At 49.2% G+C, this 25,483-nt stretch overlaps 2 protein-coding genes and 1 non-coding gene across 3 annotated transcripts; 1 reads left to right on the top strand and 2 right to left on the bottom strand.

Annotated features, from left to right (window-relative positions):
• Positions 1-205: 205 nt before the first annotated feature.
• Positions 206-3,958, bottom strand: LOC130864963 (von Ebner gland protein 1-like). Its single transcript, XM_057755840.1, has 6 exons — positions 3,872-3,958; positions 3,292-3,428; positions 2,108-2,178; positions 1,069-1,179; positions 417-518; positions 206-231 (listed from the first exon to the last, which is right to left on the bottom strand). The coding sequence occupies exons 1-6, from the start codon at positions 3,956-3,958 to the stop codon at positions 206-208; spliced, it is 534 nt and encodes a 177-aa protein (XP_057611823.1).
• Positions 3,959-9,131: 5,173 nt separating this feature from the next.
• On the bottom strand, positions 9,132-9,295 carry LOC130864969 (U1 spliceosomal RNA). The gene has a single exon (XR_009056017.1). It is a non-coding gene; the product is annotated as a U1 spliceosomal RNA (small nuclear RNA).
• Positions 9,296-19,199: 9,904 nt separating this feature from the next.
• Positions 19,200-22,930, top strand: LOC130864962 (von Ebner gland protein 1-like). Its single transcript, XM_057755839.1, has 6 exons — positions 19,200-19,286; positions 19,729-19,865; positions 20,978-21,048; positions 21,957-22,067; positions 22,618-22,719; positions 22,905-22,930. Exons 1-6 carry the CDS (start codon positions 19,200-19,202, stop codon positions 22,928-22,930), a joined length of 534 nt encoding a protein of 177 aa, XP_057611822.1.
• Positions 22,931-25,483: the final 2,553 nt, after the last annotated feature.

Here is a 25,483-nt window from a genome sequence, read left to right as displayed (position 1 = left end):
TATCAGTGAGGGAGATATCTGATGTCCAGGAAACAACACCCATGAAGGAATCCTGAACAAAATACCCACAGGTAGAGTGTATTCCAGTAGCACAGGCTGTACCTGTCCACATGGGTAGGGAAACGTTAAAACACAGGGTCTCCAGAGCCCCATTGACCCCAGGACCACGGTTCCCTCAAGTGTCCCACAAAAATGACCACTTACCCTAATCGCTTCCTAGAGGGCAGGTTTCTGTCCAAGAAAGAAAGAACATGATTTAGAAAGTCCATGGAATTCAGGCAGAAAACCAAGGCCCTCCATCAGCCAGCATGTCCCCCACCCCCAAAGCACAAAGCCGAGTGAGAGGCAGCCTGTTGTCCTGAGGGACTGGTTGCCTCCTTTGTGTAGGGCAGAGAGCATGGCAGTTTGCTTCCTACCACTCTGCCTGGGGATGAGGATGCTCTTTGTGTTGAGGCCTCCAGCCTTCACAGCTTTCTGAAAATCTTTCAAGGCTTCCTGGTGGACGTCAGGGTCTCTGCCTATAGGAGAGGTCAGGAGAGACATGGTATCAAGGACAGAGCTGGAGAAGCTGATAGAGCTTCCCTCCCAGCCCAGGAAACCAAGCATCTTAGAGTGAAGTGTGAGACATGGCCCACATAGGTGAGGATATGAACCAGGGCCTGGATGAGAGAGGAGAGCCCAGGTGGGGAAAGAGGACCAGAACACCATGGTCATCCCTCCATCTGACCTCGAGGACACGGGCACTGTGCCTTCAGCTCACCTGAGTTTCTCTCAGGACAGTTGGGGACACTGTGACCAACCTCACTCCAGAGGAAGAAGTCACCCTTGGCTGAGGGCTCCGTGCTGCCTCTCTGCTCTATGTGGGCAGTGCCCAGTCACAGGGAGGGCTCAGGAGGCTCTGGGGCTCTTTCCCAGGCAAGAAGGACACTGGTACGGGCTGTGATTAGGGCTGTTTTTTATATGATGGATCCTGTTCTGTACCCATCCTTATTCCAGCTGGAACCCAATAGTTGTGAGGCCCCTTTCGCCCTGTGAATCCTTGGCCCACGTCACGATTATAGAACTCACCCACGAGTTTTGCAATTAGGTAATGTTCTCCTTGTATGTTGTTCATCCAGAAGAAGATGTAGTGGTCCTCCACAGCAGATGGTATAACGTAGACCTCCTGAGTGCCCCCATCTGTGGAGGTAGAGTCACACGGATCCTGAATAAACACACTGTCCCTTCAACAAGGATCTAAGGGTGTCCAGGCACCTGCCTGGCACCTGTCAACCTGACTCCTGCCCAGTTGCTCAGTTATTACTTCCCCAGATTCTCCACCATCACAGAGCCTCAGTTAGAAAGAACGTCCATTTCCATAGGAGCCACATACATGGGATGGCCATGTACCCAACCTGCGTGTCATGCAGGAGGGTCTGCCTCTGGAACCAGATGCATCCCTCTCCTGACTCCCTTCATGAGTTCCCCATAGCTAATGGGCCACCACTGGGCAGTTCTGTTGACTAGTTTTATGTCAATAGTTTTATTGACACAAGCCAGAGTCATCAGAGACGAGGAAAGCCCAGTTGGGAAAATGCTTCCATAAGATCAGGCTGTAGGTTAGCTTGTAGGGAATTTCCTTAGTTAGTGATTGACAAGGAGGGCCTAGGCCAAATGGGGCCACCTCCATCAGAAAGCAAGCTGAGCAAACCATGGGGAGCAAGGGAGTAAAGAGCAGGCCTCCATGGCCTCTGCATCAACTCCTATTCCCTGCCTTGTTTGAGAGCCTATCCTGACGTCCTTTGAAGGTGAGCACTGATGTGGAAGTGTAGACAAAATAAGCCCTTTCCTCAGCTTGTTTTTTAACACAGGGTTGCGTTCCTAAAACCCTACCCTAACTAAGAAAACAGCCGATTCTCATCTAAGGACCCATCTACCACATCCGATGTAGTGTTTGGTGTCGGCTGTTCCTGTCCCATCAGGAAAATGCCTCATGGGAGCCATCATGGGTATTAACAGGGTTAGAAGAAGCAAAGGTCCTCAGGCCATGGGGCCTCCTGGGACGGCCGCACTGATGTCATCAGTATCAGGGGAGGTTGGGTAAGCCCTCACAGGCCCAGGGACTCACAGGCTGTGTATTTTTTAGGTACATTTGTCTTCTCTAGGACAGTGTTCACCTTCTCGCAGCGTTCTGCAATCCTGGAACACAGAAGGTCTGTGAGACAAACGGCCCAGCCACACAGCTCCCCTCCTGTCAGCACCCACAATATTGTCTACAGGTGCCTGGTCCCAAGGTGACCTAGGAAGTGCAGGCTTCACTGGGTCCCAACTACATTACCAGCAAGCCTCCTGAGTCACGTGTTCAAATCCCCTGACTTCCACATTGGCAGAGTTCTGTGTCATGTCACCTGCTGGCTTCACCCCGACAGCCTCTTGCTCACTCCCTCGGAGAACCTCAGCTACTTGGTTTATAGACATCGTCTGAAACAAATTCTCCCTTCCTCACCTGCATGCTGAGTGGCTCCTGGGGCTCACCCTCTGTCTCTGGAGATACTTAGGGATGAGCTCAACAATCCCTGTCCCCTGGCCATTGAGGAAACTACTCAGAGAGCAGGATTGGGGAAAAAGAACAAAGGGCTCGCTCCAGGGAAACTGACAGGACAGGGGCTGCCCAGATGCCGGACCTGGTAAAGACAGCTCAGACCCTGTCTTCTCCAGGAGTACTGAAGCGAGAGAAACCCAAATATGAGATCAGACAAGAAGGTAGAGGTCACACAAATGGAAAGTCACACAGGTGTGAGACAGCACAGGTAAGAATCTTCAAAGAGAAGAGGTCACACACATGACAGGTCACACCAGTGACTGGTCCCAAAGGCAGTAGATCACACCAGTGGGAATAGACTGGGATTTCAGTGTCTCTGCAGAACCTGATAAACTTTCTCCCTGGGGTGCTGTACACCTCTCAAGTGTTGTGAAATCATGCCCCTGCCTCCCTTACAGGCAGAATTTTATGCTGGAGAGAAAACAGACGCAGTCTAAATGTTTACACTAGATATGGCAGTGAAACCCTTCTCCAAGGCCCTGGGTCACTGACAACGAATGTCCCATGAGAATAGAAAGTGGGTGTCACTTCCATCTGAGTTACTTTCTCTGCACCACTGACCGTCCCATGGTCCTCTCTAAACTGAGACACCCTCAGTGGTTCTATGGGACCCATGCCCCCAGCTCACCCTGTGCACCCCACTCAGCCCCTAGATCTCCTATGTGGCAAAGGCCAAGAAGAATGCTACCAACTCAGTGGCACACACTCACAGGACAGTGAAGTTGACTTGCAGGTTGCCCCCTTCCAGGGTGGTGATGGTCATGGGAGTCACAGACATAGACCTTAACTCCACGCCAGGAATCTCCTTGTTAGATGCTGTAGCTTTCATATACCACGTTCCTGACAGCTGGAGAAGGACCCGCCCATCAGGACTCAGGGAGACCCCAGGAATGCCCCTAGTCCTTAGCCCCTGTCTCTAGCTTGCCTCCACGTTCTGGACATGTGAAGCGTTTCTCCTTCTACCAACCCATCAAATAAGCTAGTTCAACCAGGGCCACAGCAGTGTGGTCACCAATCCTTGCAGGTGTGACACTATCACAGACCCCTGCATTCCCAGAGCACAGTGAGGAGAGCTGGACTCTGGACTCTGATCTCTTCCAGCCCTCTGTACCCAGAACCATCTGACCAGATTCCTTGCGCTGTGTCTGGCATTCCCTCAGAGAAGGGGTTTAAGCCTGGCTCTGAAATGATGTCTCTTTATATGAAGAAGCAATGGCCCCTCCAACCCACAACCTCAACCCCCCAATCTGCCATAACCCCCCTCAAAGCCCCTGCCTATCTCAGCCTCACATCTAGAGTCTCTTCTGTCGCAGTGAAGGCCTGGGCCTGCAGGGCAGCAACAAGGCTGAGGCCAAGACACAGGATCAGGGTCTTCATCTCCAGAGTCTGTGCTCACAGGTCCCCACAAGTCACTGGGCTGGCTGAGGAGGCTGTGCTGGGGCTCCACTCAGCTGCCCTTTATACTGCTCAGCCCAGGGTCCCCAGGAAGTTGGCAAGGATGACTGACCAGTCACTTTCTGGACTTTCACCATGGCTAGCTCTTCAGTGGACCAGATAAAGGTCATCATTGTCAGAAATTTCTAGAGAACAATCAATGCCCAGAGGATGATGGGAGGAGGCTACTTGTAGATTTGCCCTGGCAAGAAAGTGAGTCTGAGTTAGAGATGCAGCCTCCCATGTCAGGAGCCCCTGAGGGTGAGAAGAGCGGGAGTGAACCCCTCCTGCACACAGTGTGGTCATCCAGCTGGCTGACACGCTCATTGACACAGAGCTCAGACCGTCCTGAGCTCCATTCTCAGGGCAGGACACTGAACCTTAGATTCATCTTGGAAAAAGAGGGAAGTGGGCGCCTACAGTGTGACTCTGAAAATGTGTGCCTAAGGATGTGTCCCCGCCTCAGCAAGGTGTGCTCTAGCCCCTGCCCATATGCAGAACAAGGATGGCTCAGACATAGAAAGAAAGCAAGGAGGCCATATGTACACAGCCATGAGACTGAATCACAGACTGGAGCTGGTGGCTCAGCTGTTAAGAGTCCTTTCTGCTCTTGCTGAGGACTTGGGTTGAGTTCCTAGCACCCATAGGGTGGCTCACAACTACCTGCAACTCCAGTTCCAGGGGATATGGTGCTTTCTTCGGGTTCTCAATTACCTGCATGCATGTGCTACATATAAACTCACAGAGACTTACAGTCTGGTAAAGGCCGAAGGCACATGGACGCCTGTCCCTGAAGCTAGCAGATGGCCAGGAGTCTTTTTCCTAGGTGTATGAGAGGAGTCCTTGATACATTATGGAGCCTAGAAACCCTTCCTATGGCTCCTATGCACCACTGCTTATAACTCACTGTCCTTGTCTCCAGCACCCTCCAGAGCTATGTCGTTGTCCTGGCAACCGTGTTGTAGCATGTTCACTCTCTGTGGCCGCTTGGGTGAGGTCAGACATCTCTAGTTCAGTTCCAAAGCTCTTTTCTCAGCCTTGGGTGAGGAATTCTGAATAAATCTCCTCCTGAGAAGGGCTGTCCTTGTTACCATTTGTTTGGTTTTGTTTTTCAAATTTTTCCAATTCTCTGTACTTTAATATTCAAGAGCATCACGGCTGAGCAGAGCACTGGCACTGAAGGCAGAGGCCCTCAGACTTCCAGTGGAATGAAGACTGCAAGGTGACAGAGAAGGGAAAAGTGGGCAGGAAATATGACCCTCTCCTAAACAAAATACTGGACAAAAGCAACTTCCGGTTGGCTTACTGGCTAGCAATAAATGTCAAGTTGCTATGACTTATATACACCTGGAAAGAGAGTCTCATTCTAGGAATTATCTAGATCAAGTTAACCTGTAGTCTTGTCTGTGGGATTGTCTTCATTGTTATTGACAGCCCACTGTGGGCAGCACTGATTTGGGATTCCCTTCTGTCTATGTGTTGCTTTTTTTTCGGATAATGAATAAAGAAGCTGCTTTGCCCTGTGGTAGGGTAGAACAGAGCTAGGCAGGGGACAGGGGGACTAAACTGAATGTTGGGAGAAAAAAGGTGGAGTCAGTGAGATGCCATGTAGCCACTGCAGAATGAGACAGATACCTGGGAATTTTACCAGTAGGCCACTACCTTGTGGCTGTGCTCAGATTAATAGAGATGGGTTAATTCAAGATGTAAACATTATCTAGAAATATGCATAAACTAATAAGCCAAATAATGCTGTAATTAATATAGTATCTGAGTGATTATTTGGGTCTGAGTTGCCAGGAAATGAACTAGCTGCCTTCACCATTGGGCCCTGAAGTGTATTGATGAAGATATCTAGCTGCGTGCTAAGCAAGCTTGCAGCATGGATGCATTTATTTCTTGTTGCTCTTGACTGTGGATTTAATGTGCCTGGGCCGCCTTATCTTTCCCTCAGTCATGGACTCTGGTCCATAACTGTAGGCCAAATAAACCATTGAACTCTGGGTTTCTTTTCTATTTTTGTTTTGTTTTTTGTTTTTCCACAATATCTACAATGAAACTTTCCTGTTTTTTTTTAATATTTATTTATTTATTTATTATGTATACAATATTCTGTCTGTGTGTATGCCTTCAGGCCAGAAGAGGGCACCAGACCCCATTACAGATGGTTGTGAGCCACCATGTGGTTGCTGGGAATTGAACTCAGGACCTTTGGAAGAGCAGGCAATGCTCTTAACCTCTGAGCCATCTCTCCAGCCCCCGAAACTTTCCTGTCTTAAGTTGATTTTTATCAGGGAATTTTTCACTGAAATAGAAATGAAACCACACTGTGGAGAAATTATTTTATCTCCTGGTTTCTGAGGGTTCACTCTGTGGTCTCTTGAACCAATGTGTTTAGGCTGAGTACTGGGAACTTGTGGTAGAAGAGACTTTCCATCTCCTGAATACAAGAAGCAGAGAATCTGAAGAGAAACCAGATCAATTCCTCAAAGACACCTTTAAGTGGCCTATTTCATTTAACTATGTCCCATCTCCTAAGGCTTCCAGAACCTTCTCAAATAATATCAACAGCTAACGACCGAGAGTATACCACATGAGCCAATGGGAGATACTTCATATTCAAACCCCTAAATCCCAAAGACATGAGTGTCTTATAATACATAACGCATCAAGAGTCTTCCAAGTTGTAGCTGTTGGAGCAGACTTCAAAGTCTGCAGTGCAAAATTCCCTGTGAGACTCAAGGTAAATCCTTAGCTCTATGTCCCTATAAAAGAAAAACAGAAAATGTCATACTGCCAAGATAGCATAGGACAGAGGAGACATCATGGGATCAAAGCAAGACTGAAACCCAGATGGGAAATCATTAAGTCCTATCGTCTATGTCCTGCTCTTGAGTCACACAGTGTGGTCATCACAGCTCATATAATCCTGGAAAAACCAACCCCTAAGATGCTGGTAGGTACACCCTGGCTTTGGGATACCTCTCTGGGGCTGGTTTTGTTTGCTGTCTGAAGCTCTTATCAACAGAGAATTTTCATTCCCTACATCTATAAATTCCCAAGGTAAGCAATACATCGTCCTCATAGTTACTCTCCCGGGAGCTGCTTGCTGGAATCCCGAGTCTGCTGTTCATTGCCTAGCCTCCAATACTTTCTCTGAAACCTTAGTGCAAGCCCTCATTTCTAGGTAAATGTGGATTGTGCATGCCTGCAAAAGGCTCACTGTACATGCAGTTCCTGGTCCACAAGCCCCTGCCCATATGCAGAACAATGATGGCTCAGACATAGAAAGAAAGCAAGAAGGCCTGTGTGAGTATGTATGTACAGGGACACATGCACACACAATCAGCAATGGGACAGAATCACAGACTGGATCTGGTAAGGTGACTCAGCTGTTAAGAGTCTTTTATGTTCAATTCCTAGTTTCCATATTTTGGCTCACAACCTCCTGTAACTCCAGTGCCCAGGGTACTGACACCCTCTTTCCCTCTCCAGGCCCTGACATGCACATAAACTTATGCAGCTTCATACAGATGCAAACAAATAAAAAGAAATCAGTGAAGAAAAACAAAACACAGGGCGCCAGAGGGCCCTAGGCTTGTGGCACCTAGGCTGGGCCAACAGTTGATCTAGTGTATTAGTATTGTTGTAAGGAAACCACATAACCAAAGCAAGTTGGAGAGGAAAGGCTCTCTTTGGCTTACACTTCCATATCCCTGTGTTCATTCTTGAAGAAAATCAGTACAGGAACTCAACCAGGGCAGGCATCTGGAGGCAGGAGCTGATGCAGAAGCCACTTAGGAATGCTGCTTATGGGCTTATTCAACATAGCTTACAGAACCCAGGACCTCCAACCCAGGTTTGGCCTCACCCACAGTGGACTGGGTGCTTCCCCAACTAATTAAGAAAATGACCGACAGGTACAAGGTTACCTACAGCCTGATCTTTTGGAGGCATTTTCTCAGTTCTGGCTCTCTTCTCTCTAGTGATTCTAGCTTGTGTCAAGTTGACACAAAAGTAGCCAGCACAACCGACCCCTTGTCATCTTGACACACAAACATATCACTGTTAAGCCACAAGTTTTTAATTTTTGTTCATCCCTAAGTGAAAAATAAGTTGAACACTTTCTCCCTTCAAGAGGGAAGAACTAGGGTACAGTCACAGTCTGAATAGAGGAAAACTGAAACCCCATTTGTGTGATCAACTCAATGTCCAATGTCTGGGATCCGCTCACCATGTTTGGGCTTCTTGGGTTGCTTCTCCGGCTCTGCCCTCTGCAGCACGTCCATCTTGTCTTGTCGGCTCCAGTAGGCTCCACGTCACTGCTGCTGCTGCTCATGGTGGTCATCCCAGGGTGCTTGCATCTCAAAACTGCTGGGTCTTCTGCTGCAACTGAGCTGCACTTTCACCAATGACCTCTCCTGGGCTCTCCCTGCCTCACAGCGCCAAACCTTAGCTGCTTTCTATGACCCCTGCAGGTCTAGAAAAGCAGTATCTCCTGGGTGACTCTTACAGAATTGAGTTTGGCTGCCAGTGTGAGGTAAAACCTGAGCTGCCTCTGGAACACGACTGCGTGCTGACCCTGAGGAAACACTTCCCAGAAGACTTCACCTCAGTGATGCTGATCTCTTCTAAGGCATGGCTAACTTCTCCGCTACATCTGACCAGTCACCACAGATTCTTCGCACAAATTGTCCAGTAGAGTCTTTGCTTCCCTCTGAAACCTCAGAAGCCAGGCCTCCACCTCTGCACTGCTCTCAGAACTCCTATTTTCCAAACTCTCACAGAACATCTCACTAATTTTGAACACTCAATGACTTTTCTAGTCCAAAGTTCCAAAGCCTTTCCACAATCCTCCCAAAAACACATTGTCAGGTCTGTACCCCACAGTCTTGTTACCAGCTTCAGTCTTTGCTAGGATTACTATTGCTGTAAAGAACCACCAATGACCAAAGGCAACTTGGTGAGGGAAGGGCTTGTCTGGCTTACACTTCTCCATCACTGAAGGACGTTAGTGCAGGAGCTGATGCAAACGCCATGGTGGAGGGCTACTTATTGGCTTATTACATGTGGCTTGTTCAACTAATTTTCTTTCCTTCTTTTCTTTCCTTTTTTCCAGGGGAGAGAATGAATACGGTCCCAAACTACCACAAATTATGCAGGTGAGTTCCCCAAGTTTGGGGAAATTACAGGGGTCAGTCCATCCAGAGTGTAATGAATACGCCTCACCCTGGGAAAACCACCTTCCCAATCACAGCACCGCTCCTGCCAGGTAAGTAAGCATCCAGCTGTTTTCTTATAGAACCCAAGACCTCCAGCCCAGAGATTGCCCCACCTACAATGGGCTGGGCGCTCCCCCATTGATCACTAATTAGGAAAATACCCTATAGGCTTTCCTACAGCCTGATCTTATGGAAACGTTTTCTCAGATGGGGCTCCCTTCTCTCCAGTGACTCTAGTTTGTGTCAAGTTGACATAAAACTAGCCAGCACAGCAGGGGTCTGTCTCTTGAGGAGTGAGAAATGTCTTCCTGCTGCAGAAGGAGTTGGTAGTCCTTCCATATAGATCGGGGTGGGGGGTGTGAACTGACTAGTCGCCACAGTACTGAGGATGAGGAGGAAGAATATTCTTATCCCCTCCTCCTTCCCCTCGGCTCTGGGTCCGAGGGAAGATACAGGTGCAGCTTCCAGTGCCGAGACTGGGACAAGTCAGTGTGTGATAGGTGGCAAAGTACACGAAGAATTTTCTATAGACGGTTTGGAAAAAGCTGGAAAATGAGAGTAAAGGAACAAAGTCAGTGAGAAGGGGAGTGAGAGAAGAGGACACCCAGAATGCTGTGCCTTGTGAAAAGACCGCAAATTGACACAGACCACTGGTTAGACCTCAGAGCCCCGCGGCAGACACAGTGTGATGAACGCTGACAAGATGAGGTGGCCGGGCCCTCATCCGTGAGCTTGCTGTGCTGAGGAGGCAGACCTAGGACCCTAGGCTCTGCTGTATCCTACAGACCCCAGACTGTTCCCGTGCGGGCCTTTCCACACACAAGCAAGGAGCCCATGTCTCGTGATTTTTATGGCGTTTGCCACGGTCATCTGTCTCTGTGGTGTAGGTTTTTAGGCAACAGTGTGGGCGAAACCAACAGTCACATCAGATTGCACCCATCTTTACCATATGGTCTCGGCTTTTAGGAGCATCCCCAACAGGCTTTGTGCCAGAACATCTGGTGTCCTGTCCCAGGGGTGCTGGACCTTGAACCACAGCAGGCTGTCACTGTGCAGCCTCAGGCTGATGGTATATCATGAAATAGAACGGTCACATTTCTTATTTACTGGCAGAATTTACAAGGACATCAGTGCCAGAAGCTGCATGCTCCCTTCATCCTCTCAATTAATGAGGGGAAATGATTTTAATTCCAACTCCGCAGCCAGCAAAGGCGGAAACAGTTCTATTTTACGTACAGGAAGTAGTCTGATGTCAGTTCCACAGGAAGCCGGAATCAAGGAATAGTGGTCACAGGGCAGAAGGAGTTTCAAAGAGGCTAGCCAAGGTTATGTAAGTAGAAATGATCCAACCATGATATCCTGTTTGTTGGAGTTCTAAGTTTTCTTTTTTGCCGGGCGGTGGTGGCGCACACCTTTAATCCAAGCACTCGGGAGGCAGAGGCAGGCGGATCTCTGTGAGTTCGAGGCCAGCCTGGTATACAAGAGCTAGTTCCAGGACAGGACCCAAAAGCTACGGAGAAACCCTGTCTCGAAAAATCCAAAAACGAAAAAAAAAAGAAAGAAAAATTAGTTTACTTTTATCTTATGAGTGTTTGCCTTCGTGTGTATATGGGCAGCTACATACATGCCTGTTGCCTAAAGAGGGCTGAAAAGGATATCAGATTCCCCAAAACTGGTATTACAGATGGTTATGAGCTGCCATGTAGATGATGGGAATCAAACCCGGGTCCTCTGAAAGATCAACACATGCTCCTAACTGCTGAGCCATCTCTCCAGTCCCACCGTGTGTTGTACTAATAGCTATTGAAAGTTAATGTCCCAAAGCAGCAGAGGGCAGTAGAGGGTCAGAGACTCATTGTGAGGGGGCTGTGGACCGTCTTCCCCATTTCACACACAGACGTACACAGTGGCTGATAGGACAGGCTTTAAGCAAGAAATCTTAAATTTCTGAGGACAAGTCGTGCCAGTCCAAGGGCAAAGATTGCGTCCTCCTTCTCAGACACAGTTCCCCTCAAGAAGCCTCAGATGGACTTCAGGGAACTAGCTGAAGGCTGTCCTTAGTTCTGCAGTTGATCCATGACCACACAGGACGGAGAGACCCCACACTGGACACGAACAGCTATCATTCTGCTTCCCAAGGTCCACCGAGCTCCTAACTCCCCTGGGTAGTCTGCGTCAGTGTCTCTATCAGGACTCCTGTCTCCTTTCTGTCCCCAGAGGAGTTCAGGGTCCTGAAAAACGTGTCTTACAGTCATGTCAACTCTGTGTGTCTCTCCGTTACTTTTTGCAAGCCCTCTGCCATCCCTAACACATTGTCTAACTTAGTTGCGTCCCTGAGTCAGGAAGGGCCTGACTACTCAGGCTTCAGTGAGCTTGGAGCCATGCCCAGTCCCACTCGTTCCTCCACTCCATGCCTGTCTCCATCACAGGTCTCACGCCATGTGGGCAGGTCAGGACCAGCAGCTAGGCCCCTCGTCTTTCCAGACCGAGACTCAGTAAATGCTGTCTGGACTTCACGGGACTGTGTTGCAGGTGACTGAGGAGATAGAATCTACACTTGGTTCAGAAGCTGAGGGTGGGGTCCCGACCAGAGCATATTTGTGTACAGAAGGAGCTGTGTTCAGGGAAAGGCTGTGTTTGCTTTCCGGCTCTTTCTCCTTCAGTTCCTCCCGACTATGGATAATCTGAACACAGGACACACATGGCTTGTGCCATGTCACAGTAAATGTCACACAAATGGGAACACACCTGGAGATTACTTCACCCAAGAGCCAAGTAATGTCCTGGATGTTGTCTAGGGGCATCTGTACCAGCCTTACTCTGGGTACCTCATGCTGGAAACACAGTCACTTACCATTGTTCCAGAAGCCTGGGCATCTCCAGTGGGGTCATCCTGACCCTTTGACCATCTAAGCCCTGCAAACCAATGGAAAAGAAGGGGACCATTTGGAAATACACACAGTTCTTCCCTTCCTTGATCTCCTGGAGTTCCAGCTTAACAACCACCCCACTCCAAAGTGTTATAACCAGGGAGACTGAAGTCCCCAGGAGTAAGGGGAAGGGAAGCAAAGGGAGGGAGGCAGGGAAAAAGCCACTAAGAAAGCAACACTGAGCCTCTCAACGACATCTCCTGGGAAACTGAGACTCATTAAAGTCTCACCCAGTCTCTTCCCATCTGGCCTCCACCTCTTCACACAGGCAACTTTTATGTGGGGGCTGGGAGTGGCCAGGGATGGCCCTCCAGGCCATGAATCATATGGAAGAAACCCATCGTGTGTGTCCTGTCACCTGAGCTGGTCCCCAGACAAACAGCAGGAAGTTCTCTGTGGGGCAAGCCCCATGAATGTGTCAGTGTTGTGGTTTGTCTAGACAGGCCTATGGAAGAGGAAGGGACCAAGGATTATGGCTATTTAAGTGCCTCATTGTCTAGCCAGGGTTCGGCCATCCTGGACCCCTTTTCCAAAAAAAAAAGGGAAGGCAAGGTTGAAAACAGTGAGCATGGTGCTGGCCCACCCAGAGGCTCGCCAGATTCCAGATTCACCACGGATCAGGAGACAGAAATGCCTTGATTCTTGCCAGATGCAGCCATGCAAATCTCCTGCCCCATGTCCTCCACAGTAGGGTTCCTGTCCTCCTTCTGAAGAGGCATCCAGTGCTGAGCATGGCTGGGGTTCCCACTTCTCTACAGACTCACCCCATCCCACATCCAGGGATCTGAATCGCCCCGCCGTTTAAGGCCATCTCTCTCCTTTCTTCTGACTGTGAGCCCTGAGCTGTGGCCACCCGCCAAGTGATTCACCATAAGCCAAAGAGCTCATGGGAAGGCTGCGTATCACATAGATGACCTTCAGTTCCCACTGTTGAAATTTCAGATTTCCTGGTGATTTGTACAATCAAACACAGAAAGTAATGTTCACATGTGTGTGTGTGTGTATATTTGCATTATAGATAATTTTTAGATTTTTAAGAAAAAAGTGAAAATTATGCATAAACTCAACCCATCCTAAACTCTCCACTGAGTCTGAGCTGGGTCACCATAGAGTGTGTGGTTCACTGGGAACAATTGCCTTTTCACCATAGTTTCTTGCCTATCTTTTTGATCTGCACCCAAGTTGTGGTGCCACAGCCACCTCCAGGGCCACTGGTCTCTAGTATTCATGTGCTGGGTACACTCTGGGTCTCTTTGGGGCTGGTGGAGGCACTGTGAGTGGCTGCCTGGCATCCGTTTCCTCTCTCCTTCCTCCCATACAGGTCAATGTCCTCACGAATAGTGATGCTCTTCCATCTATAGGGAGACTCTGACTGATATACAGTGACCTGTTCTTCTGTCTATGCTGCTGGCGCTGGCCAGAGAAGCACACAGGGGATGTCTCAGACAAACAAGGGGAAACACACTGGGTATGTCTGAGAACCCCAGAGGAAAACCTACGGGAGAAACCTGCCCAGTGAGCCCTTGAACAGAGTCAGAGAACATCCAGGTCCCGCATGACAGCACGAAAGCTGGCCCAGTACCTGGATTCCAGTCCAGAGAACAGAAGCTCAGGCTGTGGGCTAAGCTTGGGAGGCAAGCGGTGCCCGGTATGGAGGCTGTGTGTCAGAGGACAGCTGTACCATAGGAACAATTAGAGTGATGTGGATGTCAGGGACAGGGAAGTGCAGGATAGTGAGGCGTCGGGAGACGTGGAGCTCAGAGTGGCCCCCTGAACCGTCATAAGCAGCCCTGAGTAAGGAACCGTGACAGGCAACAGGATGTGTCTTTAAAGCGTAGCGACTGACCTTTCAAACGTCAGCAAAAGACACGCTCATCAATGACACTGTCCGAGTCCTCCTCACCCCAAACAACTGTACAGTGCTTCCCGTGAGCACTAGTCTCAGATCTACAGCATTCCTGCTTCAGCTGGCTTGGCCCTTCCACAGGGAAGTGAATCTCCATTACACAGTTATCTGCATCTGTGGAGAGGCAACCTCATGGCCGTGCCATGCTGGTTTCAGATGGCTTGGCTCCTCTATGAGGAAGTGGGTATCAGACAATTATTCCATTTTCTGCATCACTGGAGAGCCAACTTCATATCTGTGTCATGCTGGCTTTGAATGACTTAACTATCCTGAGAGGAACTGGCGCTTGGGAGCCAACTCTGAGCCTTCAATACTGGCTTGGCCTTCAGAGTACCAAAAACACCCAAGAAATCTACAAGTTTGGACAACAAGCACAACTTTTCTGTGAGCCGCAGGAAGCCAGAACTTTCTATCCTTGTTCTTAGAGTTCAGCAGATACTTGAGGGGGGGACCTTCTGTGCCCTCATCCATAGGGACGGCAGATAGTTCCATACAGTGACTTGGTACTGGGAAAGCCATTTCTGAAGATATTCTCACAACCCATCAGGTAGGCCCAGAGTGATTGTGAATCCCGTCTGAGATTGGATTAGATGGAGAAGGGCCTAGAACTTTAGCAAAATATGACTCTGGATGCGTCTTTAAGGGAATCCAAAGAGGATTAGCTAAAGTGAGGAGAGCAGCATGGGAGAAGATGATCTCATCCCTCAGCCGGGGACCCTGGAGGGGAAGAGGGAGGGTATAATGGGTTCTGAAAAAGGAGAAGCCCTCGGTGTGTTTCCTTCACAGTGCAACTAGGCTGGTTTGCCATGCCCTTTGCCAGGACAAACTGAAATCTCTGAAGCAAGGAGCCAGATGGACCCTAACTTCCTTTAGGTTGTGTAGACCAGGGGCTGGGGAGATAGATCAACATGTGAACAGGTGAAGGTCTCTGCCACCAACGCTGATAAACTGAGTCAGGCCACTTGGGCCTACGTGGTGTCGGGAGTGAACTCCTCCAAGCTGTTGTCTGACTTCCACAAGCACTCCATGGTATGAATGCGTCCACACGTGTTCATACATACACTAAATAATGTGATAAAAATTTGAAAAATGATCTTTTATTTAATATGTATATAGTATTCTCCCTGCATGTGTTTCTGCAGGCCAGAAGAGGGCACCAGATCTCAGTACAGATGACTGTGAGCCACCATGTGGTTGCTGGGAATTGAACTCAGGACCTCTCGAAGAGCAGGCAATGCTCTTAAGCTCTGAGCCATCTCTCCAAGCCCCTAAGATATTTTTTTAAAAAATGATGTTGGAGAAGTGGGCTTGTTGCCATGGCTACCTGACAATGTGGTAACTGGTTTGTGGGAGAAATCTGACAAATTTGGAGACGATGGCTAGAGAAGCCCTAGAATTCTGTGGAAAGGATGTAAGGAGCGTTCTTGAGAGAACGTGAGACCAGCAGTCGAGACTGCACTCATGTGGTATCAACGAAAATGACATCGCTATTGGGAACTGAGCTTGAGGAAGTGTGTGTCACACTGTGGGAGAGAACTTGTTTGTTCGTGTTCCAGGTCTTTGGGAAAGGCTGAAGTAACTGTGACAGACTAATTAATCTAGTAAAGGAAATTTCAAGGCAGCCCAGAATTGAGACTACAGTAGGGTTATTGTTGGTCGAGTTCACTGAGAGAATCAAGAACAAAATGCAGAGTAGAAAGACTTGGGGAGATTTTTGCATTTTCATCATAGAAGCTCATGGAACGGTGCAGCTAAGAAAGTCACTGTTTCTGGAAAAATCACAGCCATTGAAAAGAAATCAAATAGTTTTGAGACAATGAGAACCATACCTTGGTGAACTGGTGAGGCCCCACTTACTGCAGACTCATGGGCACAAAAGAGTAAATTCATTTGAAAGAATTTCCTTCACGTGGATAGATCTGACTCAGACCCAGATCAATTTCCCTCAGTAACCAGGTACCCAGAGGCTGCTACTACCAAGGCCGCCCATCTGCTGCCCTTTTGGCAGGACCAGGAACTGCGTTTGCGGTGAGGCTTTTGCAGGCATGCACAATCCACGTTTACCTAGAAATGGAGGCTTGCACCAGGTTTCAGAGAAAGTCCTGGGAGGCTAGGCAATGAACAGCAGACTCTGGATTCCTGCAAGCAGCTCCCGGGAGAGTAACTATGAGAACGATGTATTGCTTACCTTGGGAAATTATAGAGTAGGGAATGAAAATTCTCTGTTGATAAGAGCTTCAGACAGCAAACAAAACCAGCCCCAGAGAGGTATCCCCAAGCCAGGGTATACCTACCAGCATCTACCAGCCTGGGTTGGTTTTCCCAGGACTGTCTGAGCTGCGATGACCACACTGTATGACTCAAGAGCTGGACATAGACGATAGGACTTAATGATTTCCCATCTGGGTTTCAGTCTTGCTTTGATCCCATGATGTCTCCTCTGTCCTATGCTATCTTGGCAGTATGACATTTTCTGTTTTTCTTTTATAGGGACATAGAGCTAAGGGTTTACTTTGAATCTCACAGCGAATTTTGTACTGCAGACTTTGAATTCTGCTCCAGCAGTTACAACTTGAAAGACTCTTGATGCATTATGTATTAAAAGACACTCATGTCTTTGGGATTTAGGGGTTTGAATATGAAGTATCTCCCGTAGGCTCATGTGGTATACTCTTGGTCGTTAGCTGTTGATATTATTTGAGAAGGTTCTGGAAGTCTTAGGAGATAGGACCTAGTTAAATTAAATAGGTTACTAAAAGGTGTCTTTGAGGAATTGATCTAGTTTTACTTCAGTTTCTCTGCTTCTTGTTTTCAGGAGATGGAAAGTCTCTTCTACCACAAGTTCCCAGTACTCAGCCTAAACACACGGGATCAAGAGACTACAGAGTGAACCCTCAGAAACCAGGAGATAAAATAATTTCTCCACAGTGTGGTTTCATTTCTATTGCAGTGAAAAATTCCCTGATAAAAATCAACTTAAGACAGGAAAGTTTCATTGTAGATAATGTGGAAAAACAAAAAACAAAACAAAAACAGAAAAGAAACCCAGAGTTAAGTGGTTTATTTGGCTTACAGTTATGGGCCAGAGTCCAAGACTGAGGGAAAGCTAAGGCGGCTCAGGCACATCACTTCCACAGTCAAGAACAAAAGAAATAAATGCACCCATGCTGCAAGCTGCTTATCACGCAGCTAAATTTCTTCACTAACACACTTCAGAGCCCAATGTTTCTGTATTGGTGGAGACTGCTCATTCGTTTCCTGGCTGCTCAGACCCAAACAAACACTCAGATACTATGTTAATTACAATACTGCTTGGCATATTTGTTTATGAATATTTCGTAGATAACTATTACATCTTGAGTTAACCCATTTTTATTTATCTGTGCATCGCCACGAGGTTATGGCCTATCGGTAAAGTTCCCAGGTGTCTGTCTCCATCTGCACAGCTACATGGCATCTCACTGACTCTACCTTCTTTCTCCCAGCATTCAGTTTACCACCCTCCCCCAATGCCTAGCTCCATTCTGCCCTATCGCAGGGCAAAGAAGCTTCTTTATTCATTAACCAATAAAAGCAACACATAGACAGAAGGGAATCCCAAATCAGTGCTGCCCACAGTGGGCTGTCAATAACAATGAAGACAATCCCACAGACAAGACTACAGGTTAACTTGATCTAGATAATTCCTAGAATGAGACTCTCTTTCCAGGTGTATATAAGTCATAACAACTTGACATTTATTGCTAGCCAGTAAGCCAACCGGAAGTTGCTTTTGTCCAGTATTTTGTTTAGGAGAGGGTCATATTTCCTGCCCACTTTTCCCTTCTCTGTCACCTTGCAGTCTTCATTCCACCGGAAGTCTGAGGGCCTCTGCCTTCAGTGCCAGTGCTCTGCTCAGCCGTGATGCTCTTGAATATTAAAGTACAGAGAATTGGAAAAATTTGAAAAGCAAAACCAAACAAATGGTAACAAGGACAGCCCTTCCCAGGAGGAGATTTATTCAGAATTCCTCACCCAAGGCTGAGAAAAGAGCTTTGGAACTGAACTAGAGATGTCTGACCTCACCCAAAGGGCCACAGAGAGTGGACATGCTACAACACGGTTGCCAGGACAACGACATAGCCCCGGAGGGTGCTGGAGACAAGGACAGTGAGTTATAAGCAGTGGTGCATAGGAGCCATAGGAAGGGTTTCTAGGCTCCATAATGTATCAAGGACTCCTCCCATACTCCTTAGGAAAAATACTTCTGGCCATCTGCTAGCTACAGGGACAGGCGTCCATGTGCCTTCGGCCTTTACCAGACTGTAAGTCTCTGTGAGTTTATATGTAGCACATGCATGCAGGTAATTGAGAGCCCGAAGAAAGCACCATATCCCCTGGAACCGGAGTTGCAGGTAGTTGTGAGCCACCCTATGGGTGCTAGGAACTCAACCCAAGTCCTCAGCAAGAGCAGAAAGGACTCTTAACAGCTGAGCCACCAACTCCAGTCTGTGATTCAGTCTCATGGCTGTGTACATATGGCCTCCTTGCTTTCTTTCTATGTCTGAGCCATCCTTGTTCTGCATATGGGCAGGGGCTAGAGCACACCTTGCTGAGGCGGGGACACATCCTTAGGCACACATTTTCAGAGTCACACTGTAGGCTCCCACTTCCCTCTTTTTCCAAGATGAATCTAAGGTTCAGTGTCCTGCCCTGAGAATGGAGCTCAGGACGGTCTGGCTTCAGTGACCTCCTCTGTGTCAATGAGCGTGTCAGCCAGCTGGAGGACCACACTGTGTGCAGGAGGGGTTCGCTCCCGCTCTTCTCACCCTCAAGGGCTCCTGACATGGGAGGATGCATCTCTAACTCAGACTCACTTTCTTGCCAGGGCAAATCTACAAGTAGCCTCCTCCCATCATCCTCTGAGTATTGATTGTTATCTAGAAACTTCCGACAATGATGACCTTTATCTGGTCCACTGAAGAGCTAGCCATGGTGAAGGTCCAGGAAGGGACTGGTCAGTCATCCTTGCCAACTTCCTGGGGACCCTGGGCTGAGCAGTATAAAGGGCAGCTGAGTGGAGCCCCAGCACAGCATCCTCAGCCAGCCCAGTTACTTGTGGGGACCTGTGAGCACAGACTCTGGAGATGAAGACCCTGATCCTGTGCCTTCTCCTTGGCCTTGTTGCTGCCCTTCAGGCCCAGGCCTTCCGTGTCACAGAAGAGACTCTAGATGTGAGGCTGAAATGGGCAGTGGCTTCGAGGGGGTTATGGCAGATTGGGGGGTTGAGGCTGTGGGTTGGAGGGGCCATGGCTTCTTCATATAAAGAGACATCATTTCAGAGCCAGGCTTGAACCCCTACTCTGAGGGAATGCCAGACACAGCACAAAGAATCTGGTCAGATGGTTCTGGGTGCAGAGGGCTGGAAGAGATCAGAGTCCAGAGTCCAGCTCTCCTCACTGTTCTCTGGGAATGCAGGGGTCTGTGATAGTGTCACACCTGCAAGGATTGGTGACCACACTGCTGTGGCCCTGGTTGAACTAGCTTATTTGATGGGTTGATAGAAGGGGAAAAGCTTCACATGTCCAGAACATGGAGGCAAGCTAGAGACAGGGGCTAAGGACTAGGGGCATTCCTGGGGTCTCCCTGAGTCCTGATGGGCGGGTCCTTCTCCAGCTGACAGGAACGTGGTATATAAAAGCTACAGCATCTAACAAGGAGATTCCTGGCGTGGAGTTAAGGTCTATGTCTGTGACTCCCATGACCATCACCACCCTGGAAGGGGGCAACCTGCAAGTCAACTTCACTGTCCTGTGAGTGTGTGCCACTGAGTTGGTAGCATTCTTCTTGGCCTTTGCCACATACGAGATCTGGGGGCTGAGTGGGGTGCATGGTGTGAGCTGGGGGCATGGGTCCCACAGTACCACTGAGGGTGTTTCACTTTAGAGAGGACCATGGGACGGTCAGTGGTGCAGAGAAAGTAACTCAGATGGAAGTGGCACCCACTTTCTATTCTCATGGGACATTCGTTGTCAGTGACCCAGGGCCTTGGAGAAGGGTTTCACTGCCATATCCAGTGTAAACATTTAGACTGCGTCTGTTTTCTCTCTAGCATAAAATTCTGCCTGTAAGGGAGGCAGGGGACAGGATTTCACAACACTTGAGAGGTGTACAGCACCCCAGGGAGAAAGTTTATCAGGTTCTGCAGAGACACTGAAATCCCAGTCTATTCCCACTGGTGTGATCTACTGCCTTTGGGACCAGTCACTGGTGTGACCTGTCATGTGTGTGACCTCTTCTCTTTGAAGACTCTTACCTGTGCTGTCTCACACCTGTGTGACTTTCCATTTGTGTGACCTCTACCTTCTTGTCTGATCTCATATTTGGGTTTCTCTCGCTTCAGTACTCCTGGAGAAGACAGGGTCTGAGCTGTCTTTACCAGGTCCGGCATCTGGGCAGCCCCTGTCCTGTCAGTTACCCTGGAGTGAGCCCTTTGTTCTTCCCCCAATCCTGCTCTCTGAGTAGTTTCCTCAATGGCCAGGTGACAGGGATTGTTGAGCTCATCCCTAAGTATCTCCAGAGACAGAGGGTGAGCCCCAAGAGCCACTCAGCATGCAGGTGAGGAAGGGAGAATTTGTTTCAGACGATGTCTATAAACCAAGTAGCTAAGGTTCTCTAAGGGAGTGAGCAAGAGGCTGTCGGGGTGAAGCCAGCAGGTGACATGACACAGAACTCTGCCAATGTGGAAGTCAGGGGATTTGAACATGTGACTCAGGAGGCTTGCTGGTAATGTAGTTGGGACCCAGTGAAGCCTGCACTTCCTAGGTCACCTTGGGACCAGGCACCTGTAGGCCATATTGTGGGTGCTGACAGGAGGGGAGCTGTGTGGCTGGGCCGTTTGTCTCACAGACCTTCTGTGTTTCAGGATTGAAGGACGGTGCCAAGAGATGAACACTGTCCTAGAGAAGACAGCTGTGCCTATAAAATACACAGCCTGTGAGTCCCTGGGCCTGTGAGGGCTGTACCCAACCTCCCTTGACACTCATGAGACCAGTGCGGCCATCCCAGGAGGCCCCATGGCCTGAGGACCTTTGCTTCTTCTAACCCTGTTAATACCCATGATGGCTCCCATGAGGCATTTTCCTGATGGGACAGGAACAGCCGACACCAAACACTACATCGGGTGTGGTAGATGGGTCCTTAGATGAGAATCGGCTGTTTTCTTAGTCAGGGTAGGGTTGTAGGAACGCAACCCTGTGTTAAAAAACAAGCTGAGGAAAGGGCTTATTTTGTCTACACTTCCACATCAGTGCTCACCTTCAAAGGACGTCAGGATAGGCTCTCAAACAAGGCAGGGTATAGGAGTTGATGCAGAGGCCATGGAGGCTTGCTCTTTACTCCCTTGCTCCTCATGGTTTGCTCAGCTTGCTTTCTGATGGAGGTGGCCCCATTTGCCCTAGGCCCTCCTTGTCAATCACTAAGTAAGAAAATTCCCTACTTGGTAACCTACAGCCTGATCTTATGGAAGCATTTTCCCAACAAGTCTCTGATGACTCTGACTTGTGTCAATAAAACTATTGACATAAAACTAGTCAACAGAACTGCCCAGTGGTGGCCCATTAGCTATGGGGAACTCATGAAGGGAGTCAGGAGAGGGATGCATCTGTTTCCAGAGGCAGACCCTCCTGCATGACACGCAGGTTGGGTACATGGCTATCCAATGTATGTGGCTCCCATGGATATGGAGGTTCCTTCTAACTGAGCTTCTGGGATGGTGGAGAAGCTGGGGCAGCAAGAACTGAGCCATTGGGAGGGAGTCAGGTTGAGAGACACCAGGACACCCTTAGATCCTTGTGGAAGAGGCAGGGTGCTTATTCAGGATCCGTGTGACTCTATCTCCACAGATGGGGGCACTCAGGAGCTCTTGATCATACCATCTGCTCTGGAGGACCACTACATCTTCTACTGGAAAAACAACATACAAGGGGAACAATTCCGAATTGTAAATCTTGTGGGTGAGTTCTATAATCGTGACGTGGGCCAAGGGTTCACAGGGTGACAGGTGCCTCACCACTGTTGGGGTTCCAACTAGAATAAGGATGGGTACAGAACAGGATCCATCATATAAAGCCTAGCCCCAATCACAGCCCGTACCAGTGTCCTTCTTGCCTGGGAAAGAGCCCCAGAGCCTCCTGAGCCCTCCCTGTGACTGGGCACTGCCTACATAGAGCAGAGAGGCAGCACGGAGCCCTCAGCCAAGGGTGACATATTCCCCCGGAGTGAGGTAGGTCACAGTTTCCCCACTGCCCTGTGAGAAACGCAGGTGAGCTGAAGGCACAGTGCCCGTGTCCTCGAGGTCAGATGGAGGGATGACCATGGTGTTCTGGTCCTCTTTCCCCACCTGGGCTCTCCTCTCTCACCCAGGCCCTGGTTCATATCCCCACCTGGGTAGGCCGTGCCTCCCACTTCACCCTAAGTTGCTTGGTTCCCTGGGCTGGGAGGGAAGTTCTATCAGCTCCCCCAGCTCTGTCCTTGACACCACGTCGCTCCTGACCTCTCCTATAGGCAGAGACCCTGATGTCCACCAGGTGGCTCTGGAAGATTTTCAGAAAGCTGTGAAGGCTGGAGGCCTCAACACAGAGAACATCCTCATCCCCAGGCAGAGTGGTAGGAAGCAAATTGCCATGCTCTCTGCCCTACACAAAGGAGGCAACCAGTCCCTCAGGACAACAGGCTGCCTCTCACTCAGCTTTGTGCTTTGGGGGTGGGGGACATGCTGGCTGATGGAGGGCCTTGGTTTTCTGCCTGAATTCCATGGACTTTCTGAATCATGTTCTTTCTTTCTTGGACAGAAACCTGCCCTCTAGGAAGCGATTAGGGTAAGTGGTCATTTTTGTGGGACACTTGAGGGAACCGTGGTCCTGGGGTCAATGGGGCTCTGGAGACCCTGTGTTTTAACGTTTCCCTGCCCGTGTGGACAGGTACAACCTGTGCTACTGGAACACACTCTACCTGTGGGTATTTTGTTCAGGATCCCTTCATGGGTGTTGTTTCCTGGACATCAGATATCTCCCTTACTGATACTCTGTTTGCAACTGGAGAGAATACCTCTCTGCATGCATCCCCTGCAGTTCTGTGCAGAAGGGAAATCCCTCTTTTTTTTTTTTTTTTTTTTGGTTTTTCGAGACAGGGTTTCTCTGTGGTTTTGGAGCCTGTCCTGGAACTAGCTCTGTAGACCAGGTTGGTCTCGAACTCACAGAGATCCGCCTGCCTCTGCCTCCCAAGTGCTGGGATTAAAGGCGTGTGCCACCACCGCCCGGCCGGGAAATCCCTCCTTTGAGCTCCCTTCCCCTCAGTTCCCATGTTGATTCCATTTATGGCGTACGTTGTTTTAAATATGTGGCAGCCATGCCTGGGGTCTACCTGTCTTCCTGGGTTCCTCTTTGCTGTGTGATGCTTGGGAGATGCAGTTCAGAGATCTGCCCATGGTGATCTGTGCACGTGTGGGCAGAGCCTGAGTCCGACAGTATCCTTGTCATCCCTTTGCCATGCTCTTGCCCTGAAATCATTTGTTCCCCTTTTCACACATGAGCATGGAGAATTGTGGGGATGGGGTTTGCATTTAGGAGGGGGAAATGACCTATGCCCTATTTGGATCTGGTGAGTGGAGACCCCAGCATCCCAACATGTTTCCCCTGAATGAATCATTTTGGCTCCACTGACTCTCCTTCTTTCCACAGCAAGGGATGCCGGGGTCCAGGCTGCCTCAGAGCAATGCTGCACCCAGACCTTCGGAGCGCAGGACACAGAAGTGCTCCCTCCCTCTCCCTTCTGGCTTCACCCACCCCTTCCCTCTGTCTCCCACTCCCCTGCTTCTCATTAAAGAACTTCATCATCTCCCTGGTGTCTCTGTGTGTCTGTGGGTGGTGAGGGGTCGCAGCAAGATGCTCTCACAGTCCAGAGACTTGGCTGTTATTTTTGAGGAGGAGGAGTGGTAAAGTGGCTAGGATGGACAGATGCTCCCAGCTTCCTCTTGGTTCTCATGGTGGTTTTTTTTGTTTTGTTTTGTTTTTTTCTGGGCAAAGGCCACAACGGCCTGTGTGCAGGGCTGCAAAGCTGTTGTACCCCAGGTGCCTCTCATAACTTCTGATTCTGTCCTCTCAAAGCCAACTGGTGTGTGATGGGATGAGTGTGAGGATCGGCATGTGGGGCTCCAGGCCTGAAGTGAGGTCCCAGGAGGGCTTAATGGCAGGTGTTGATCACCTGGTGGCCATGGCAGGAGTGGGAGTATCATCCATTAGGGTACTGGCTTGTGGTAGGACCAGGAGACCATTAGGAAGATCCCTTGAAGAATGTGCAGTGCTGTGACTCATCTGTGCAGTCCTCCTCAACGTGATCTTATGTATCTGGAGGTCGCCCATTGCTGGGAGGCCCTGCTTGCCAGAGGTGACAGTCTACCTGGCCTGGCTCCTCTCTCCTAGTTTGGCAACATGGAGGACCCTCTCCTCCCCAATCTCCCCTGAAGAAGGAACCCTGTTCTCTACTTGACCTTGGTTGGAGATTGTACCTAGATCTGGATGCCTGACTTATCTCTAGTATGAGGCTGGTTGCAGTCCCTTGCAGAAGCTTCCCCCTGCTGCACAGATGGTAGTTAGACATTGTGCTAGGAGCCTTATGATAGGACTTTGCCTCCACAGTTGATGACTAACACTTGTGCTAGGAGTTTTGGGATAGGAATATGCTGTTTAATGCAGAGTAGGTGATTCCCCTGATGATATTCCCAGTCCCATATATTCCCATACTCTGGAATAAAACCAATCTTTCTCTCTGAAGCAGTTTCCTTGAAGGCGATTTCCATCATGTTCATGATGGAAAAAAAAAATCTGTTAGCTCACCTGAGCTTATGTGATCAACAGTTAGGGAGCCCCCGTGGAACTGAACCTGGGCCCTCTGCATGTGGGTGACAGTTGTGTATCTTGGTCTCTTATGAAGGCTTCCAGCAGTGAGATCACGATCTGTCACTGGCTCTGGGTTGCCTTTGGAGAACCTGTTCCCCATGCTGGATTACCTTGCCCAGCCTTGATGCAAGGGGAAGAACTCGACCCTATCTCAACTTGATGTGCCGTGCTTTTCTCATGCCCATAGGAGGCCTGCCCCTCTTTGCATGGAGACAGAGGAAGAGTGGAAGGAGAGGAAGGTAGATGGGGAGAAGGGGATACTGGGAGGAGAGGAGGGAGGGGAAACCAGTCTATATGTAAAATAAAATGAAAAAAAGCTCTCTGTTAACGTTTCTGCCCCTTTGTCCTTGTGGACTAGTGACCAACTCACCGGGAAGAAAAAGAGGCCACCACAGCCCATCTCTAGGGAATTTCCTTGCCAGTGCATTCTAATGTAATGGGTGTGCTTCCCCAAATCACCCTGAGGGTCGCAC

This window comes from Chionomys nivalis, chromosome 22 (assembly GCF_950005125.1).
Source record: "Chionomys nivalis chromosome 22, mChiNiv1.1, whole genome shotgun sequence".
In the NCBI taxonomy this organism is placed as follows: domain Eukaryota; kingdom Metazoa; phylum Chordata; class Mammalia; order Rodentia; family Cricetidae; genus Chionomys; species Chionomys nivalis.
Note: the sequence above shows the minus strand (reverse complement) of the source record. Positions and strands in the feature narration are given on the sequence as shown.

Coding starts and splice junctions, on each gene's coding strand:
- LOC130864962 (XM_057755839.1), top strand. CDS start 19,200: ATGAAGACCCTGATCCTGTGCCTTCTCCTTGGCCTTGTTGCTGCCCTT. Junction 19,866..20,977: donor CAAGTCAACTTCACTGTCCT/GTGAGTGTGTGC, acceptor TCTGTGTTTCAG/GATTGAAGGACGGTGCCAAG. Junction 21,049..21,956: donor GCCTATAAAATACACAGCCT/GTGAGTCCCTGG, acceptor CTATCTCCACAG/ATGGGGGCACTCAGGAGCTC.
- LOC130864963 (XM_057755840.1), bottom strand. CDS start 3,958: ATGAAGACCCTGATCCTGTGTCTTGGCCTCAGCCTTGTTGCTGCCCTG. Junction 3,429..3,871: donor CGACAGAAGAGACTCTAGAT/GTGAGGCTGAGA, acceptor GTCCTTCTCCAG/CTGTCAGGAACGTGGTATAT. Junction 1,180..2,107: donor ACCTAAAAAATACACAGCCT/GTGAGTCCCTGG, acceptor CTACCTCCACAG/ATGGGGGCACTCAGGAGGTC.